We start from the raw sequence: 20,518 nt of genomic DNA, 5'->3' as shown, positions 1-20,518 counted from the left end.
GAAAAAAAGAAAAAGAAAACAGAAAAAAGAAAATCAAAAAAAGAAAGTCAGAGCTTCATACTCCTACTATTCAACCCTGCCTCGCGAGGCAGCCCGACTTTCCTCTATTAAAGATCCCACCTACCGAGTATATATCAACCTACTACACGTCACATCCGTGGATCCTTTCATTTCTTCTTTCTTTACCTCCTTAACTATCTTCCTTTATATCAAGTTGGAAACCTTCATCTTCCTTAAGATTACCCATACCCTATCTTCATTTTCTTTTGGTCTACTCGGAAACTTATATGGTCCCATTTACTCCGCTCATCTGCGTCTACTCCTATCTTGTCTTTCTTGTATCACCAAGTGTTTGAGCCTTGCCAACATACTACTACCCTATACGCCAAAAGCCTTCGAGCACAAGTCTTTCTATACTCTCCTCATGTATCCTCAGACTCCTTGTGGATACACAGGGCCGGTGTCGTACGGCCCTGGGGTCTCTACTCCCGGTGATGGAATGGATAACTTCTACGATATGCAACCTCAGTGGAACGGAGTAGACACTGTACGTTTTCGAACCAATTCCTTACACTGCTTTCCGAGGGGTCAGCATTGTACTGACTACCAATTGGCTTTAGTCCCCCTATGGTGGCGTTAACCACCCGTACACCTCTGCGGCAGCTTTCCAGCCTTCGGCCATCTTGACCCCCATCAGTCTCCCCGACAGCTCCTTTGCCCATGCCCGGCCCAGCCCGGTACTCAGTCACCACTCGCAAGAATACCAGTATGGCATGGCCGAGCCCGTCCCCCACCCCCACGGGTTAGGGATCACGGCACCCTTCCCCAGCGATTTCCCTCGACACATGCACGCCGGTCTCGGACACGCCCCGGACGATTCGGAGTACGGCTTCAGCGAGGGCGGCTTCTCCCCTCAACCACCCTCCGCCAAGCGGGCACGCCGCAGCCCCAAGTACATGCCGCAGGGGGGTCGGGAGACCCCCATCAGCATACTCCCTCATCCCGAGGGGCTCCAGCGTCTGGAGCAAGAGCGGCGTCAAGGACACGTCGAACCTCATTCCCATCAGCGGCCGCGAGCAGCGGGCCGTGGCCGCAGAGATCCGCAGGCCGAAGAAGAAGACGCCTTTGTTGAACGACTCCGCGAACAGAACCTGGCCTGGAAGGTCATTCGGGAGATGTTCCGGGAGAAGTTCAACAAGGATGCGTCGGAAGCACGTCTACAGATGCGGATGCTGCGCCGACGCAAGGAGCGTTTGGCTCGGTGGGATGAGAATGATGTGAGTACGTGTACCGTATCACCCATCTACAAGACTTCTATCTCTGGCAGGCGGACTAACCGTTCGAGTGGTTTAGATTCAACGGCTCATAAAGGCTCGCGAGTACTGGGAGCATGAAAAGTACGAGTTGATTGCTGAGAAGGTGAGATCATAATGATCCCAATCACACGTAAACACTGGCTGACAGATCTGGTTTTGGTTCCAGATGAGAGAATTTGGCTCCGACAAATCGTTCAGCGCCCAACAATGCGAAGCCCAATTACGGTACCTTGACGCACAGAACCGAGATCGCGGGAATGTGCCGCCGCCACGAATGACCGATCCACAGCATGCACGAAGACGAGCGATGCTGAAAGCTTCCCGAGGGACGACAACCAACGTTACGAATCCTTAGTTTTTATGTTACGGTTTTCTTTTGTTTTCTTCTATTTCCTTCGACATTACCCTACTCTTGGCTACCCTACTTCGATTCTTGATATTTTACTCTAAGGGATGGTGTTATAACTCCTATTGCGCTGGGATGGAGTTCGCATGGTTAGCATTGGATTCTTTGTTTTGTTTATTTAGTGTTTCCCTTTTCCCTATGTTGTCACGGACAGACATATACCCTTTTACGGAGCATGCATGACAAGCCGGTCACGTTATCTTGAGACTAGCTATTTATCTTTGATTTCATTCGCTTCTTTGGACATATAAGCAACCAATCAATTCAAAACTGCAAAGTATGATTGAAATGACCTCTACCATCGTCATCGGCCGATGTCGATCAAAGTACCGCCTGGAGTACGGAGAAGTAGGTAAACTAGGTCGGTGGCATTGCCTAAGGAATCCAGCAATAATCAGCCAATGGTAAAAATGCAATTCAATTAATTAATAATATATTAAATATACCGGCCCTATATTCATAGCTAGGCAGACACGTACGCGCCCACTTTTATTTGTCGTTTCGCTCATGATCACCCAAGCGCCCCCAATCTCCATTTCCCTACGTATACCGTACTAGACCGGGCTTGAGTAGAATGGAATGAACTAAATTAAATAACATCATTCGACATCAGGATGTGCCCGAGCACTAAAAGCGAATTAAAAACCAAAATCACAGAAAAATAATAAATCAAGACCTCATTTCCATCCTCCCCGCCCCTCTCGATCCAGTGGCCCTAAAACCACGCCGGGCATGGATAGACGCAGCGCTAAATCTATCAGCCCCAAACGAACTTAGCCGCCGCACTCCACAACAAAGAGGATTCCGATCCCTTCCCTGTCGCTTTTGGCGTTTTTGCTTTTTTTTTTCTTTCTTTCTTTCTTCTTTTCTTTGCTCAGGTGGGCTGCGCTGGATGTTGAGCTCGGGCCTGAATCAAGACCAGAACTTGGTCGAACCTCTGTTATACTTTCCCTGACTCTTTTTTTGGATGATGGTGGTTCGCATCTATTTGAGTTTGACGGCTACCTACGTCCGCTTGGGTGTTGAGTTGTTCAATATGTCTCATTCTTGCATACAAAGAGACGGATCGAACGGAGTACACCGTAAGTGCTCCCAGGGACTAAGTAGGTATGTACGCACACGCCGTGGTAGCGCCGACCGGAGGTACCAAGGTATCGCTATCGCTTCCATTCTGCCCTACACGCACGAAGTAATCTTGTCTGCAAGTCCACCCTACCTAGCCCGGTCTAGTCGGGCCATGCAGCGTACACCCATGACCATCCACGATCCCAATCCTAGTCCCAACCCCCAACGGACGAAGGACTATCACCCTACAAAGTTAGCAACCAACGAGGGCACCCCTGCCGTTGCGGCTGAAATATACATTCCGACCTGTCTACCCGTCTAACAGTAACCTACCGTCCAGCGAAACTCTAACCGCTGCATAAAATCCTCCGGCATATCCGTCCATGCATGCAGACAGACAGACAGGGAGGCATTCCCAGCCATACAGTACCCTCCCCGTAGCGCGCTGAACGACAGTGCATACGCCATGCTCTACCGCCGGCCCCATGCGTCGCTGTCGCTGTCGCTAACTAACCTAACTAGTCGCCGACTCACCACTCACCACCCTAATCTAGATCAGAATCATCGGATGAGACCACCCAATCCGGACTTCACCTACCGTACTTACGCCGGAGGTCGTGGACCAAGAGCTAGAACTGAGGGGAAACGGAAGGCCTTGGAGAGGGGCCGGTCGGGCCAGGCTGATAGATGTTCAGTTAGACGCAGTATGATTTGCTATTGTCTGTACTCCGTCAGTATTTAGTTCGATAATTTGACTAGGACTCACTAGAAGTAAGGCGCAGTGGCCAGCCGACTAGCCGGCAGCCGGCCGAAATCGATCTCGGAAGCATTCGGGTGATGGGCCTATGCTATGGAGTATGGATGGATGGATCCTACTGACCATGTAACAGTGGTATACTACTGCTAGTAGTCGCCGTACTCCGTAGTGACCACTGGTAGGAAGGCTGAGGGAGCCCGAGACACCTGACTTACGGAGTCTACGTCTTCCCCGAAACCCGGATATCGAAGTCTTAGTTTCGACTCTCGACTTTCTTAGTTTCTACTCCAAACTATCACCTAAATTGGCTAGCTGGTCGGGGTAGGGTGGTATTTTCGTTTGCCGAACCCGGATCTAGTTTGCCAACGTCTTGACTCCTGATGGATGCACGAAGGAGTACAAGCAGCAAGCCATGGATGGAACTTGATTAACCTTCGCTTCTTTGTTCCTGTTTAGTGTTTAGCTGTTATATATTTATTTTTAATCTGTAGACCTTGATTCTACTGGCTGTGGACGTTGGAGAGAGGCCGATTCAGTGGTTAAACTTCGGAGACTAGTTGTTAGGGTGTTGTCACTAGTTATATTTTTCGGGTTTTCTCATTCCTTTGACCTTACGACTGACTGTTGGCATTCGGGCTCCGAAGTGGCGGTATGTAGGTATGCGTTGCTATTTCCGTCGATTGTAGACCTGATTCCAACATTCTCGACGTTTTCCCCGTCCAGTAGTTAGAAACCTAAAGCTGAGCAATGTTGCACAAGGCTCCAAGCACAGACGGAGTACGGACTCAACGAACCACCGCAATTGGCGCAACTCCGCCCCCTCTCCGGACTCCGCGGCAGTACTCAGTACACCTAGTATATACCTCGATAACCACTAGAGGCTACTATCTGACAGTACGCGACGATTTTGAACGACCCTCCCTCCGTAGCCTTGGCCCTCGCCTTAAGCCAATTAACCTTAGCTGTCCCAACGACAACCGCTATCAGCCTTGACTAGACCACTACTAACTACTACTAGACTATGATGCACGCATGCATTAAGTATTAACCGAACTACTAACTAGCCTTGGCTGGAGCTCAAAGTGAGTGAGCCCTAGACAAAAAAGTCGACAAGCTGCACGCCAACCGAAAATGATCTACATATTCCGTTTAAGGTATGACGGGATGTCCGTAAAAGATCGACCCGCGAATCAGCCTCTCAGCCTCTTACGTAAGGATGGGGGATTTTTTTTTTTTTTTTTTTTTTCTCTGCCCATTAATTTCGATTTGCGAACTTGACAGGTGGACTTATGCAACCGTAGGCGCAGGCAGATGCAGCTTATGGATTAAGATAGCATGGCAGAATGGAATGCCGCGGATCTCCCCCGTCCCTCCGTTCTCCTACTCCATTTTCCTTGGGGGTTCGGGATTTTTTCTGTACGTATGTATGTACATGTACCACGCAAGTAGGTGGTTTGGCAGGTATTCTACCTGAATATGACCCAATACCCGTAGAGTAAGTAAACTACGGTGAGCTGATATGTAGGAGAGTGGACACTGACTCATTGTAATCTCCCCGTCCCCTGATCGGATCCTGATTTCTCGGTCGTTCATTCTCAAATCTCATGGCCGGGCGGGGCCCAGGGCCATGCAAGGCGCGAAAATTGATTCAATTGATATTTGAGACATCATAAGACGGAAAACCCCATGTGGTAGAGATGTGATGCCATGCTTGACACGTTCCACCTTTTATTATGTATTTATTTATCTTTTCGCTAGCATTCCCACTCTCAGACCCATGAGATCACGTATGCGCAATCGAATCAACCCTGATGCCTAGATATGACCCCAAAATCATCAGCTAGATCGCTCGATAGATGATCATCAATCATAATCATCATCATCCACGGAGCACGGAGACCCCGAGTAAGTATATGACTCGACTCGAGTCCACTCGCCTTGGTCTTCGGCAGCGCCGTTCTCCGAAAGGTCCTACCGTCCCGTCTTACAGTGGAGGCCATGTGCTTTGCAGAGACCAGAGAGAGCGTCAGGGAGAGACGGAGAATCCCTCTCGGAGATCCCCTTGACTAGTCTCGGCGCTATGGTGTTTCCTCCGAGCTTGATTTGCAGGTCGTTGATGTTTTGCAAGGGGCGGAAATGTAATTTTAGCCAGTCGGTCGGAGTTGGCGACTTGGCGGGCCGATCATGGTGGGACCTGAGTGTTTGGTTTATGTAACATTATTTGGATCCGGATATCATCAATCAAAGGTCCCATAACTCAGTCGGTTAGAGTGCGGAGCTAATAACTCCGAAGTCGAGAGTTCGAGCCTCTCTGGGACCAGATTTCTTTTTTTATTTTATCTCCTGCTTTGCTTTTAGTTTGGTGGTCTTGTATAGAGATAGGGGTGGGCTTTTGTAGAACTGGTCGTCAGGGTTAAACTTTTTCAACGTCGTGTATAGACAACTCTAATCATTATATTCGTCATCGTAAACATCACTTCAATCTCAATTCTCTCTCAATCCGACTCCATATCTTCATCCATGACAGGGAACGTGCACAGCGCCGCAATCCCTCCGAGTCCATCCAACCTCCTACCGCTCTCATGATCCGAGCTGAGAACCCGGACCTCACCCCCCTCGACATCCCGCACTCGATCCACCAACGACACCCATCGTTTCCGCTCGGCGACATCCTGAGACCGAAACAGCCGGTTCGAAATGATCAAGACGCCTCCGCCCCGGCCCACGGCGCCCTGATCGACTGCCGACTCTACCTCGCGCGGCCCGTACGTCGCCTTGTTCGTTTCCTTGCGCAGCTGGTCCAGAAAGTCGTCCATCAGCTTGGTTTCCCGCGCGTATTTCGTATCTGCCAGGATGGTCTTCACGGCGGGGGACTGAAGCACTTCCGAGAGTGAGTGCAAGTATCCCGACGCCGAGTGCACGACTACTATGCTGGGGAGGAGCCGTTTCAGGGCCGGTGTGGTCGTCCCCGCGATCGATTGGATGTATTTCTGGAATCCGGACGCTACGAATCCCGGCGATGCGAGCAGAACCGGCCGCACGGTCTCGTTGTTGGTGAGTGACGTGGCGCTGGTGTTGAACTCCATTTGTCGGAGGAGCGTGTCTAGCGTCACTTGGAAGAATTTCGACATTCCCTGGTAGTTCTTGTTAGTGTCTGTCATCCACGTTAAGAACCTAATAAGTTCCAAAACAAGAAGCGGACAAAACCAACCTTGTCATGATCCCCACCTCCATACCTCTTCCTCGGCACCGACATCTCGACCTTCTGTTTCAGCACTGTCTGAAACTGCCCGATGAAGCAAATATGCGCGACGCCCTCCTGCATAACGACCGCAACGGCCTCAGCCCTCCGATTACCGCTCTCATCCACCGCCTCCTTGAGCATCTGCACAGCGATACTATCCCAGCCGACGCCCTCGCCGTCGGCCCCGACCTCCTTCTCTAGCGTGAAGTTGCGATTCAGCTCGAGGTCTAGCGTATGGTGCTGGCCGATCTTCGTGTGCTGCGTCTCGTTAACGATCTGTCCGCTCACATGCAGCTGCGAGCTCTGCGGGTCGAAGTCCAGCCCCTTGACACGGATCTCGAGCGTTAGGTGCACGCGCGCGGAACTTGTCGAGCCCGTCTCTTGGGTTGTTGTGACACGGCGGATGGCGCTGGCGCGGAGGAGGTCGCCGGGTCGGATGAGGTTGTATGCGTGCCACTGTGTTCGTTAGTATGTGGCTCTACTTTTTCCTTTCTTCTTTCTATCTTTCTGGATTGCGGAGGGGTAGGTACCATGTCTTCCGGCTCCTCGGGGCACAGGGTCACCGTGCCAGAGCCATTGAGCTCGATCTTATTCTTGACCAAGCGCATATTGCGCAGATGCGATATCACCAAGTATGGGAGAGAGAATGAGGGAGATTTGGCGTGCAACCAGACACGGAGGAATCCAACTGTTGATGCGGGGTCTTTTTTCGCCGGCTATGTTCGTGATCAATCTCTTACTCGGGAGCTCGGAAATCCAGAGTCTGTGCGCGCGAGTTGATCAATAATCTGAGCGGTCGAGGATGTTACAATATTCAAGGAATTACTGACGACACAGTCGTGATGCAGCACCAAACATCAACGGACCCGAAAAACCGAGTCAAAGACCGACGTCAGCGAAGGCGGGTTTCTGCCCTGATGGCCTCAGGCAGACATGGGCAGGACGAGCCCGAACCGGTTTAGCGTAATTATGCCGGTGCATTATCGATAAGCTGCTTCTGCATGGCTAAAGAGCTTTAATTTCAACTATCTGAGGAAGAACTCCTGTCTCTTGGTCGGATCTGAAACTCTGATCTACTCGAGTTTATACGATGTACTCCATCTGGAGGATCAACTCTGCTCAATGTCTGGCCTGACACTACGCCGGCCGGCACACTCAGAGTCCGAGTCCGAAAGTCGGCCTTCCAGTTGCCTGCAGAAACCATCTAGGAAGAGCCCCACGTTGATCAACTCCACCGCGAGTTTCGTCACTCGTCGGCATGACGGGTGGGAGAAGCGAACTGCGGAACTGGAACGAAATGAAAGCGGTCTGAAAATTTGGTTGGAGAAGGGGGGACGAGGGATAAAAAAAAGAGGGGATGATATAATAGGAATGCGCCATTTTACAACCGGTTGAACTTTTGCTTGACAACACTCTTCTTCCCCCTTGATTCAATTCTTTCCTTATCTGATCTTTAGATCTTATCGAGGTGGAATATCTTCTTGTCGACGACATCATGGCCCCGCTTACGCTGCAGTCCACTCAGAAGATGGTCTCGGGATATGAGATCCCGGTTGTTGGGTTCGGTGTGAGTATCTCATTTACAGATTGAGGAAAACTCAACCGCAAGCTCACAGTCTTTCTAGGTTTACCAAACGTACGTCTTCCTAATGCGCAGATAGTGAATTATCTTATCTGACCACGCGTAGGCCTCCCGATGTCACGGAGAAGGTGACACTGAAGGCCCTGGAGACCGGATACCGCCACGTTAGTGTGACTCTGCAAAGCTTGGTGTGGACTTCACATTGACATCCTACCCATCTAGGTCGACAGCGCCAAGTACTACGAGAACGAAGCCCAATGCGTCGACGCCATCCGGAAATCTGGCGTCGATCGGTCCCAGATCTTCTACACGACCAAGGTCCCCGCCACTCACATGTCATATGAGAAGGCCAAGGAGGCGATCGAGGCGAGTCTTGTGGATGCTGCCGGAATTGAATATATTGATCTGTGTGTGACCTTCGAATTTCCCCTGCTAAACAAGTCAGGTTGGGAAGAAGTTAATGGTGTATCAGGGTACTACTCCACGCCCCCTACGGCGGCAAGGAAGGCCGACTGGGTGCGTGGCGCGCCCTTGTGGAGGCCCAGAAGACGGGCAAGATCCGCTCCATCGGAGTCTCAAACTACGGCATCCACCACCTGGACGAGCTGGAAGAGTACATCAACAGCGGCGTGGGCGGACAGATATCCGTCGGCCAGTACGAGATCCACCCGTGGTGCACGAGAGAGGATATCGTCGCCTGGCTGAAAAAGCGCAACGTGGTGGTGGAGGCCTACTCGCCTTTGGTGCAGGCGACGCGCATGAAGGAGTCGATCCTGCAGCGCCTGGTGCGGAAGCATAACAAGTCTGGAGCGCAGATCCTGATCCGTTGGAGTTTGCAGAAGGTTTGTCATTTCCTTGTATACGGAGTACAGCACCGACAGTACTGACAACATGTAGGGCTATGTCCCCCTTCCCAAGTCGGTGACCGACTCCCGCATCATCGAGAACTCGCAGGTGTTTGATTTCGAACTGACCCAGGAAGACATGGACACATTGAAGACGAGCACTTACGCGCCTGTCTGCTGGGACCCAGCCCGCGATTCCCGTCTGTAGACAAAGGACGATTAATGAGTGACATGGATCAGATGGCGACAGCGACCGTGTGAAGTCACAAAACCCCTCCAATAGAACATAGAATAGAAACATTAGAATACCCACCCTCCATTCACGGATCCTCCCAGGAAGGAAGCATGCAGAACGGAGCCCTCCTCCGGCGGTGATCATCCGCCTCGGTATAACGTATCGCCGCCGGCCAGGCACAAGGCAGCTGCAAGCTTAACCAACCTTTACCTGCCTGAACGACCTATCAACCGGAACATTTCCAAACAAACCTCAAACCTACGCTCTGTCTGCATCTATTATTTATTTGGCTCCTGCCAATGTGAAATCACAACCTGTCATGTTCCCCACGACGCGTTCCTTCAACCTCCAAACGCCAATGTCCGTCCCCGGGTAGGATAGTTAATCAGAAGATAACTACGGTGCCATATTCAAAGAATCCAAACCTACCTCCTGCTCAGCAATCCAAAACCGAAGAACCCTTCCCAAGGGGGATTCTCGACCAAGCCATCAAAACCTCCCGCCTTCGAAACCAACCTTCCCCCAAAGAAACGAAAGAACAATGCCCTCCCCCAAACGCATCGTCCTCGAAAAATCCCGCACCGTCCGCCGCCGCTACCAACGCAGCAACAAACGCCTCGAATTCTCAGCGTCCCAGATCGCGCGCATCGAGCGAGAAGAAGCGCGCGAGAAACGCGCCAAGCAGCTCCGCGATCGTGAGAAGAAACGCATCGCCAATAAGAAGAAGAAAGCGGAGAAAGAGGCTGCGGAGCGCGAGGAACGGAGGAAACGGGGTCCTGGTGGGCTGTTGGCCGAACAGTGTGCGGAGCCGGTGCCGAGTAGTCAGCCTTTGTTGAGCAGGTTTTTGACGAAGAAGACTACGTCGGCGCCGGTGGAGGCAGAGGGGCAGGGGGGCGAGGGGGATACTACTTCTGCTCTGGGAGAGGATGTGGGGGACGATGAGGATGAGGATGAGGATACACAGGGAGCAGGGGTTGAGTCTTCTCGGGGAAGCTTGGAGAGGAGGGAGAGTCTTGGGGAGTTTGTGGAGCTTGGAGAGGAGGACGAGAGCTTTTTGGCATGTCTGGATGATCTAGAAGATCTGGAAGATATGGATGGGTTATCGGACGATACGATCATCGCAGGGCTTGAGAATGGACTCTTGCAGGATGAAACAAGAGCTATGGAAGATACTGGGACTGGTGACATCCGCAAAGACCCGCGGGAGAAAGACGACGACGAATTCTCCGACTGTTCGATATTCTACGACGAGGATCTCATCAAAGAAGCGGATAGTATGGCAACTACTGCACGCCAACCCCGGCCAAAAGAGACGTCGGATAAACCGGTTCCCATCGGATTGCCCGTGGGGGACTCGTTCCAGGACGACACGGCGGACTTGCTGGAGGAATTTGCGCATGAAATCCATGAATTCGACACAGATGATGAGTTTGAGCGGGAATTGGTGCAGTTGGATGCCGTTTGACCGACTTCGCGTCCAAGGCGAGTACTCCATTTCGAAGCTATCCGAACGCGCGGGTCCTCCGTCGGTTCGGATGGCGACTTGCCCCTCGTCGGCTCGGGCGGTGATAAGCTGGGGCTTCCCCGCTTGATGGCAACGCCCCGTGTTCCGATGGTACGATCATGGACGAAATGCGGTGTGATTTATCTCGATCAAGGTTGGGATTGTTGAATGGAAAGCGAAACGGATGAAGGTGCAGAAGACTCCGCATATTGGTCGGGATAAATTGGTGCGGGCGGCAATGACGTCGGCAACGCATTGCTCCAGATCTGATAGTCTCGGAGGTCCGATATTTAGCTCCTCTACACCCAAGCCTCCACTTGACCCTCTCCGTTGACGACTTCAACCCCAATTCGACAGGTTTACTCAAAATGCCTTACCTCACCGTCAACGACCACCAGCTTCACTATGCCGACTCGCACCCCGACGGTGCCCCCGCAAATGGCCTGACTTTAGTCTTTATCCACGGCCTGGGTTCATCGCAGAACTACTATTTCCCCGTCATCCCTCACCTGGCAAGCCATCGCTGCGTCACGTTAGACACGTATGGTGCTGCCCGCTCGACCTACACCGGCCAACCGGTGTCGATTGCCTCCATCGCCTCAGATGTCGTCGCCGTGCTGGACGCATTGCACATCCCCCAAGCCGTGGTGGTGGGCCACTCGATGGGAGGACTGGCCGTGACACTGTTGGGAGCTCAATATGCGGATCGCATCAAGGGCGTAGTGGCTATCGGACCAACCCATCCGACCGAGGCCCTGGCGACCGGAATGCGCAAGAGATACGAAACCGTCTCAGCCTGTACTGTCCCTCATCCAACCCGGACCATGAATGAATGTTAACCCTCATGCAGCCGGAATGGAATCCATGGCCAACTCGATCCCCGACGCAGCAACCGGCACGCAGTGCTCAGCTCTCACCAAATCATTCATCCGTGAGCTCCTCCTCGGCCAGAACCCTCAGGGCTATGCCGCTCTCTGCCAGGCTATCGCCACGGCGCCGACGATCGACTATCCAGCCGTCACGGCTCCGTTCCTGCTGATTGCCGGCGAGGAAGACAAGTCTGCGTCGATGGAGGGGTGTCAGCACATCTTTGATCGCGTGTCTAGTGCGAACAAGAAGATCGAGGTGTTGCAGAACGTGGGGCATTGGCATTGCCTTGAGGCGCCGGATCAGGTGGGCAAGGCTATTGCTTTGTTTGTAAATGGTTTGTAGTATTGGTTAGGGATGATTGTGTGTTGCCAGGATTGTTTGGTTCCAGCTGTAGCTGATAATTGGATATCGTTGGTTTCTATCATGATCTCTGCGTTGGACTAAGCCTAGAGCTAATTGGTGATGAGACTGTATGTATACCAAGATAACATTGATGATTTGCCTCAACCGAAGCCCAGAAGGTATTTACTCGACCCCCTAGCTATTCCACGAAAAGAACCTTAAACAAAATCTTAAATGAAATGAACTCCGCTATCAATGAACCTTCCCTCAAGACAGACAGACAGACAGAAAGTAAGAAAGACATAAAGAACCCTATACAAGATGAAATAAACCCTAAACCCTACATATATACAAACCCATCCTCCCCCAATCCTTACCCTAAATCACCATTCACCTGTTCCTGTTCCTATTCCTGATTCTATTTCCGCGCCTCACTCGGCACCAACTTCACATCGTAATTCAGCTCAAGACCCGCTTGGGGGTCATCCTTGCGCTCGACAAAGTCCACTACTAGGGAGTCTTTGACTGCGAATACGGAGTCGTTGGTCAGGTAGGGGTCTTTGCGGTCGAAGATCTGTGTTGTGAGGGGTTTGTAGTTGTCGTATGTTGCCTTTTCGTTTTATTAGTTTTGTTTTTGTTTGGGGGGGATGAGGATGGTGGTTTGTGGGAAGGGAAGTCATACAATGATGTGGATATGAGCCGGTCGGAAGGGATGTCTGTCCATCAGTTTGAGTAATTTTCCGGCGGGTCCTGGATCATCTCGTTAGCACATACTCTCTCCCCCTTCTTCACGACCATATCGTTCCAAGGGGGGGGGGGGGAAGCAGGAAAAAAAAACCCACCATCATCAGGAACCGGATACGGCGTCGGCCTCAAACAATAAAACCAATACCGTCCCTCTTCATCCGTGCGAAACTTCCCCCGCAGATTAAACTCCTCCTGCTCCGGATCCTGCTGCTCATACAGCCCGTTCGTCGACGCCTGCCACACCTCGACGGTCGCGCCGACCAGCGGCGTCTTGGTCTCGAAGTCGACGACCCGCCCGTGCATTAAGACCATCTCGCCTTCGCCGGCGGGGACGGGCGTCGTGAGGATGTTCGCGCCGTTGGGTCGGTAGGGCGTGTCTGCGCGGAAAAAGGGACCGAGGATGGCGGTCGCGGTGGGTGTGTCGGCGGCTTCGGAGGCGAGTTTGAATGTGATTTCATCTACTAACCTATTCTCGTTTGATTTTGTTAGAGAAATAGGTGGGTGGGTTGGGGTTAATGGGGAACGTACGATTCCAAACCGATCACATCGCAAACTAATTGTCCCTCGTTGCGCTTGTCGTTGCTCATCTGTCCGGCCCAGTTCATGAGCTGCACGCCGGCCATCCACTCGTCGACGGTCAGTTCGTTCTCGCGCGCAAAGTCGTGTACGTGGCGGATGAGACTGGCCATGAGGCCGCGGAACCGAGGGGTGGCATTAGGACCGATGGCGTTGACGACGTTGTCGGTGAAATTAGGATCGAAGCGATGGGTAGCCATTTCGTTCTTTTCTGCACAGACTATCGAAGACCTGAGAAGTATGAAAGGTAGTCGTAGTCAAGCGGAGAAGTATAGACGAAGCAAGGAGGGAAGTCAATCGAGGAAAGTAAGTTAAAGTAAGAATGAAGTTAAAAAAGAAAAAAAAGGTAAGCAGGAAACTCAAAACGTTAACCAGCACTCCATGCCCCAGGACTGATCCGTTCTTTATATTCGATCTGCCACGCCGGATGCCAATGATTGGAAATGCGAGGCTTCCGGACGGCCATCCCCGCAAACAGTGGTGCAGTCGCAGTCGGAAGCTCCCCTCGTGCCGTCATGCAATGACGATCCGATCGGCTCTTCCGATTTCCCCGCAGTCCTTCGGATGTCGGATGGAGGGGAGGTTAAGGGTTTCACTTTCTGGTTGAGTTCTATAGTCTGTACTCCGCAAGTTTGACTTTCTTTTGTACTACCCACGGTTCTCCGAATCAAGTCGCTCGTCAGGCCAACCCGGCGCCGATGCGTACTCTGAGTGGAAAGGATAAATGGGAGGACAGACTTTCATGATGCAACCCTGTCCCTCGTCCTGCGATCGCTCAGATCATGAGACCATGAGATCTAGATAAGAGTAACGCAGGCTGGGGTGTAACTGATAGTCAGATGTACTGTATATCGAAGAACAAGACCGGGGTCTTTATCCAGGATCGAAGCAGATCACATGCTTCTTTCAGGAGGCATAAAATTATGCATCTGACCAAGTCATCATCCATGCATAAATAGTTCTAATGCAGTTATGCTAAACCACCCCCCTCTGTCACTCCTTCTTCCTTCAAGATCTCCGTACAGAGATTATAACTCCAGTATCGGCTATAGCATCCACCGTTGAAGAATCCCTCCGCCTAATCCAACAAAAGCACCTGAAACCGCTAGTCCACATTCATTCCGGATCTGCCATCCGCCAATTAGAGGGCGTTAGTTCAGGGGAAATGAACTCCAGTCGTTGAGTTCTAGACTCGTCAAGTCTGCAGTCAGTCACGGAGGTGGGGGATGTGGATGATTGATAATCAAACAGAGTGCTGACTGCTGCTGCTTCTTCTTCTCTCCGGAGTCGACATGTCAGATCTGGTGTCTTGTCTGGTGTGCTCACCTACTGTGCATGCAGGAGAATGTGGATTGTAGGGTTCGGAGATTTTGTCAAACATAACCAACAACCAGCAGGCAAACAGACAGATAACAGGAAGAAAGATACCAGACGATGAGGGCAAACGCTGAAATCATCTGATTTCCGGTCTTCCTACTTACGAATCTACTCTACAGACTTGTTCTTTGACTAGTGTTACAGATGTATAGAGTACGCCGTACAGAGACTCCAGAGACTCCATATTCTTGTCAAGTTAACAACACGCATCACAAGCTGGGTCATTTCAAGATGGGCGCAGAGAGACATTGATAGAGAAACTTGCCAATACCCAGAAATCCTCAACACATTCCCCCGATACACCTCCCTCTACGGAGTATATCACCCACCTCATCGCTAAACTGCACGATAACCCTTCGACGAAAGTAGAGCCCAGAGAACCACAAGAGATCCTGACCCAATTTCTAGACATTAGTTGAAGTCCACAAAGAAAGACTCCACGCGTTTAAAGCGGCCGCTTGAAAGTCCTTGACTTGTCTGCTAGTACAATTACTTCAGCGACGCAGATAGTCACTACATAGTACACCACTGTAACTACACAATACATCATAGACTCGAGTGGCTCGAGCAAGTAAAACGGGGTCTGTAGGATAGTTAGTTACTTACAATAGACACCGATAATCAACATAACGTGTCTTGAAGACACCCCCAGAGATTAAAATTAAAGGATACGATCAGCACGCTGACCTGCTTATTGCCAAAAGTACTGTTCTTCGGATGCTACATGAATGTCTTAACCTAGTTACTGGCCCTTACCCTATCTAGGTATCTCAGACGGATACCCACCAGACAGAAGTACTGTACATACCATGTATACGGTGGACTCTAGTCTCTCGGTGAGGGAAGTCAATGCATCGCTTTTTGCTACACTTTACTTTCTCGTTTACACCTAGCTAGTTACTTACTCGTCTATCCACTTGTAATTCCAAATTCCAAATTCCAAATCTAGCCTTCCTACCCTACAGTAAAGCACCGCCATGATCACGTCGCATCACCATCCCGACCTGACACCCTCAGGAAAAAGAAAAGAAAAGAAAGAAAGAAAAGTTACATCCGTGTCTTAAGCGAGCCAGCCACAACCAGCCCGTCCGAACAGGGCTGAATGCATGAGTTCAGAAAGGTAATCACACATACCTAATTGGGTAGTCAAGTAAAACTCCGTGCGACATGACGGTGAGTGACACAAAGCCGAACCCGGTCAATCACCCAGCCACATTTCTTTCCCACGTCCACTTTGGAAGATGTAACTAACTACTTGGGCTGTTTGGAGTTTAACGTTGGAAATGTACAGGGTAGCTTAGTTCCTCTCAAGGGGGCAGAGCAAGCAAGGAAGCAACTACTATAAGATTGACAAAGAAACCATCATCACCAGACCAGACCGCACAGCCTCAATTAAATATAGAATCGATGAATAGAATAGGTAGAGTGGAATTGAAGTGGTATCGATACGCTAGACGCTCTATTGACTTCACAATGCCGGCTTTGCCTGCCTCGCCTGTCCTATGCCGACCTGACCTGTTCTGTTCCTTGAATATCCATGCAGTATGTACACACAACGCTCCAGAACAGACCGGTCTGCCGGACAAGTCGACGAATAAGATTAGATGATAATAATTGTAAAAAGAAAGTCAAGAAATAGAGTAAAATGAGAGAATAAGAAGATAAGATGTAAAAAAGGTGAAAAAAGAGATAAGATAAACGAAGGGGGAATATTGTTCAACCAAAATAAACAAGAATTTTTTTTATCTCCAGCTCAGATCAGACCTGCTCAGGTTGAAAGACCTCCAGATCTTAATCATACTCTGTCTCTATTCGAGTTGAGCCGCCTTGTCTCGACACGCCGCCGGCGTGAACCCGTTGCCTACTTTCCCCGCGATGATGCGCCATCGATCGTTCTCGTACTCTTGCATGGCGCGGTGGAGTCGATGGACCTGAGCCATAACCATTAGTTAAGATGTCAAAGATACAGCCCGAAAGCAAAGGGACATTCCATCCCATCCCGAGGAGCATACCATCTCGTCATTCCATGCCACATCCTTCGCCTTCAACTTCGTACAGTACCGCACCTGCAACGTTCCGCTCGTTCGACCGGGGAAGAAATCCGCGATTTGCTTCCACGTCAGGTCCTTGTTCTCCTTCAGCTCCACCAGCAGGGCGTCTTCCTCGGGCGTGAATTTCAATTTCGGTCCGCGCGGCCGCGGCGCCGGGTCGGGCATGCCGGGCTGGCCCACCACGCTGGGCGGACCCGTCGGCACCGGCGACGATTCCATATTCATACCGTGACGCTGCGGGTCGCGCAGCGAGGCGTGCGGCGGCAGTCGATGGTGATGGTGGTGATGTGGCAGGGCCACCGAGTCCGGGTGTCCGACAAAATCGTGCCCGCCAGTTGCCGCCGCCGCGGCAGCTGCGGCCAATTGGTGTTGATGGTGGTGGCTCGGGTGCAGAGGGCGATGGGCAGATTCGGCGCCCTGCACGGAGAACAGCATCTCTGGCGAATGCGGGCTTTGGACCGGGGTGGCATCGGGGGCGAGAACGGACATCTGTGGCCTGATTGCATGATGCTCGGCGTCTCCGTCGCCTCCGCTTCCGCCGCCGCCACTACCATCCTCCGTCTCGGAATGCAGTCGCTTTTTGCCTCGTTGATGTTGCTGGTGCTGGTGTTGCTGGTGTTGCTGCTGGTGCTGCTGGCGCTGCTGATGAACGGGGGACAGTTCAAAACTGGACGAAGGCGTCGTATAGTGAACGGGTAACTGCCGCGGAGGCAGCATTTGCGTCGGCGTAAGAACGACGGGCTGCGGGATATCATGCACGGAGGGCTGGTGACTGGAGGCGGGAAGGACGGTCGCACTTGCATGATGTTGCTCAAATGCCGAGTTGTGCGAGCTCCTCTGCTGGAAGGGAGACTCTGCCTGCTTGGGGTGTTGAAGATGTGGCGGGTGCGGCTGATAGACGAGGGTGCCTTCCTGCTCCTCCTGTTTGCAGTGGGCATGTTGAGCGTAGTCAATGGCATAGTCTCTATACGGATCCGCCAGCGTCGCGGACATACATCGGCGCCGCTAGAGCCTGAAGCCCTGGCAGGCTACCCAATTGCTAGGAGGGTCGAAGTAATTCGAGAGAAAGGAGGGGAGGGGGGAGGCGAAGATGAGCACCGAAAGGAAGCTCCTGCAATGAAAATCGCCTGAATCAAAGATTTAGCTGCTCAAATCTCGACAGTGCTCAAGTCGTTGTGGTTCTATGTAGGTGAAAGAGCATCCAATTGCGTAGCCATATACCGAATACAACCCTCATGTGCGATCGAACCGTTCGCGAGGGCTCAGGGATATAATCATATAATATCTGAGTGATATAATAGAAACCAGTTTAATCCCAAGGGGAGAAATGAGCTGTTTCCACGAGTCAGCAAATCACGAGGTGTCTTGTCAGCCGGTGGCGACAACGCTAGAGAATCGAAATGAAGGTGATCGTACAATTCCACAGCACCGAAATGAACATGAGACGATAGAAGAGAGGGAAGGGAGGGGGGAACAGGCGATTGAAAAGGCGACGCATTGGTCTTGAGCTGAAAGGGGATGGAGAGGGAGAGGGAGAGGGAGAGGGAGGGATGTGACGGGCTTTAGCACTTCCAAAAATACCGTTTTTCTTCACCAGGAACTAAAATTAAATCCAATGTGTACGCGGAGTATCAGAGGATTGACATGGGCAGGAAGAAAAAAAATAAAAAAAAGAAAAGGAACGAACTTTAGGCAGATCTCAGCAGTCAAAGCCTCGATGGATGCCGCTTATCCCCCCACTCAGAACCCAAAGAAATTAGAACACCCAGAAGGTTAGTTGGAAAATGAAGATTAAAAATCAACACGATCCCAGACGTGTGAGAAATCGAATTTCAGCCGGTAGAGAGAACAAATCCAGACGGGGCGGAAATAAGTCAACTCGATAGCGGACTTCTATGCAGAAATTAAAACCGCGACAGTCATCGGCTGCAGCATATATAAGTCCAGATGACGGAGACAAAGGGTTTAGGAAGTGCAAATAGAGATATGATTGAGTTTGGGGCAAAACCAGTTCGGAGGTATAGAATTAGAGGCGGATTCAGGACGTTGCATGTGGGTAAATTAAAAAAGGAAAAATCGGAGAGGATCAACTAGAATAAGATAAAATAAAATCAAAAAGGGACGGACACAGGGACAGGAAGAAGAGAGAAGGGCAATTAAAAAAAAATCCCCCATTTGACAGATCCGCGTTCCAGTCAAGCTTAGCTTGCAGACGAAGGGGGAACTGGAAAGGAAGAAGAAGAACGAGCGAGGCACAGTACAACTCACAACGGTCATCTTTCTCTCTCTCATCCAGTTCAGCCGGTCTGGCATGGCCAACTTGCCAAGGCATGGCAACCGTCGTGGAGCATTAAAAAACAGATAGGGCAGCATGAAACAAACACTAGCCAGACTAGCAGCAAAGAGAACAAAGAGAAGGTCCGAAGGAGCCAGATGACGGGGCATCATTTGCCAGCTTCCCTTTGACACCATCCATGATCAACACCGACGCACGCACACTCTCTGACCAGAACGGAGAACACAAATAAAAATAAAAGCGGGGAGAGATCCCAAGGCCAGGTAACTTATTGGATACGAACGAGTGGATGGTGGATTCATATCCATTTTCTGTTCGGATCAAAGGAAGCCTCGTTCTCTCATTCTCTCTCCCTCTCTCCATCAAACATGTTACCTCTGTCGGTCTGTCGGTCTGTCTGTCCTCTTTCTTTCTGGCTTAGGAATCAGACAGACGGCAGCATAGCCAAAGGCACAAGCAAGCGTCCAATCCAGTCCAGTCCGCCCTCCGTCGCAGCCGGGATAGGTAGAAAGAGACAGCACTAGACTCAAGAGGAGGAGACTAACGGAGGTCCCCTGTCAGCAGGGCCTTGTCGTCGCAGCAACTCCACTTCGGAAGCCACGCCAATGGCTAGAAGGGTAGGTAAGACAATCCACGAGGGATGCGATAGAATTTCTCGACCTCCGTGTGAGCGGGACCGTGCTAAAGTGCTGAGTTTCTGCTAACGGTCTCCCGCTGACTCGACGGAGCGAGAACCCTGAACGGAGTCGATAGGCATGCAACTGCAAGTTTGGTGGCGCCTTCAGCTAGAGGTTGACACTTGACCGGCTGTCATATCCAGCAGATCCCCCATGACTTTTTTTTTTCTTTTAATTTGTTTTGCTGTGCTTTTAATCTGGTTCGATTTGATTTGATTTGATTGCGGTTTGTTTGGATGGTTGACGTTGTTGTTCTGACCCCCCTCTCTTCGCATCCCCCCAGTCTGTTTTAATTTCCCTTCAATTTCATTTTCCATTCAAAAGCTCATCGTAATTATCTTTCCCTTGAATACGGAGTCATCTCATCCAAGGGGAGCAAGTAAAAGAAACTAAGAGGGGCAGGACGAGGGGAGGAAGGAAGTCCCCTGATTTGATTATGGAGCCGAAGACGATGAGGCCGTGCGACAGCCTAGGTGCCTAGGTGCCTGGGTGCCTGATGACCCTTCGTTATAACTACTCGGGCCAACCTTATTCTTTCTTTCACCTCCGTGTATCAGCGTTCCCCGGTTTATATTAGCATGGAACTCAATCTAAATGAGATGAGTTCCTTGGAGGTGAACATCATATC

The 20,518-nt window shown here is 51.1% G+C and overlaps 7 protein-coding genes and 1 non-coding gene across 8 annotated transcripts; 5 read left to right on the top strand and 3 right to left on the bottom strand.

Annotated features, from left to right (window-relative positions):
• Window positions 1–424: 424 nt before the first annotated feature.
• Window positions 425–1,671, top strand: LDX57_001024 (uncharacterized protein; the record flags this gene model as incomplete). The annotated part of the gene is made up of 4 exons (XM_046082665.1): window positions 425–547; window positions 621–1,277; window positions 1,354–1,419; window positions 1,483–1,671. 4 exons carry the CDS (start codon window positions 425–427, stop codon window positions 1,669–1,671), a joined length of 1,035 nt encoding a protein of 344 aa, XP_045938622.1.
• Window positions 1,672–5,790: 4,119 nt separating this feature from the next.
• Window positions 5,791–5,864, top strand: LDX57_001023. Its single transcript has one exon. It is a non-coding gene; the product is annotated as a tRNA-Ile (tRNA).
• A 175-nt stretch (window positions 5,865–6,039) lies between these two features.
• DOM34 (putative translation factor pelota) lies at window positions 6,040–7,396 on the bottom strand (the record flags this gene model as incomplete). The annotated part of the gene is made up of 3 exons (XM_046082664.1): window positions 6,040–6,678; window positions 6,756–7,244; window positions 7,319–7,396. 3 exons carry the CDS (start codon window positions 7,394–7,396, stop codon window positions 6,040–6,042), a joined length of 1,206 nt encoding a protein of 401 aa, XP_045938621.1.
• An 887-nt stretch (window positions 7,397–8,283) lies between these two features.
• On the top strand, window positions 8,284–9,423 carry LDX57_001021 (aldo/keto reductase family protein; the record flags this gene model as incomplete). Its single annotated transcript, XM_046082663.1, has 6 exons — window positions 8,284–8,355; window positions 8,414–8,424; window positions 8,477–8,534; window positions 8,593–8,777; window positions 8,843–9,212; window positions 9,268–9,423. 6 exons carry the CDS (start codon window positions 8,284–8,286, stop codon window positions 9,421–9,423), a joined length of 852 nt encoding a protein of 283 aa, XP_045938620.1.
• Window positions 9,424–9,991: 568 nt separating this feature from the next.
• Window positions 9,992–10,915, top strand: LDX57_001020 (uncharacterized protein; the record flags this gene model as incomplete). The annotated part of the gene is made up of 1 exon (XM_046082662.1): window positions 9,992–10,915. One exon carries the CDS (start codon window positions 9,992–9,994, stop codon window positions 10,913–10,915), a length of 924 nt encoding a protein of 307 aa, XP_045938619.1.
• A 407-nt stretch (window positions 10,916–11,322) lies between these two features.
• LDX57_001019 (alpha/beta fold hydrolase) lies at window positions 11,323–12,166 on the top strand (the record flags this gene model as incomplete). The annotated part of the gene is made up of 2 exons (XM_046082661.1): window positions 11,323–11,752; window positions 11,805–12,166. The coding sequence occupies 2 exons, from the start codon at window positions 11,323–11,325 to the stop codon at window positions 12,164–12,166; spliced, it is 792 nt and encodes a 263-aa protein (XP_045938618.1).
• Window positions 12,167–12,584: 418 nt separating this feature from the next.
• Window positions 12,585–13,689, bottom strand: LDX57_001018 (intradiol ring-cleavage dioxygenase; the record flags this gene model as incomplete). The annotated part of the gene is made up of 4 exons (XM_046082660.1): window positions 12,585–12,776; window positions 12,849–12,916; window positions 13,009–13,379; window positions 13,442–13,689. The coding sequence occupies 4 exons, from the start codon at window positions 13,687–13,689 to the stop codon at window positions 12,585–12,587; spliced, it is 879 nt and encodes a 292-aa protein (XP_045938617.1).
• A 2,985-nt stretch (window positions 13,690–16,674) lies between these two features.
• Window positions 16,675–17,910, bottom strand: LDX57_001017 (SANT/Myb-like DNA-binding domain-containing protein; the record flags this gene model as incomplete). The annotated part of the gene is made up of 2 exons (XM_046082659.1): window positions 16,675–16,797; window positions 16,879–17,910. 2 exons carry the CDS (start codon window positions 17,908–17,910, stop codon window positions 16,675–16,677), a joined length of 1,155 nt encoding a protein of 384 aa, XP_045938616.1.
• Window positions 17,911–20,518: the final 2,608 nt, after the last annotated feature.

This window comes from Aspergillus melleus (genome assembly GCF_016097325.1).
Source record: "Aspergillus melleus strain CBS 546.65 chromosome Unknown contig1, whole genome shotgun sequence".
NCBI classification, from domain to species: Eukaryota; Fungi; Ascomycota; class Eurotiomycetes; order Eurotiales; family Aspergillaceae; genus Aspergillus; species Aspergillus melleus.
Note: the sequence above shows the minus strand (reverse complement) of the source record. Positions and strands in the feature narration are given on the sequence as shown.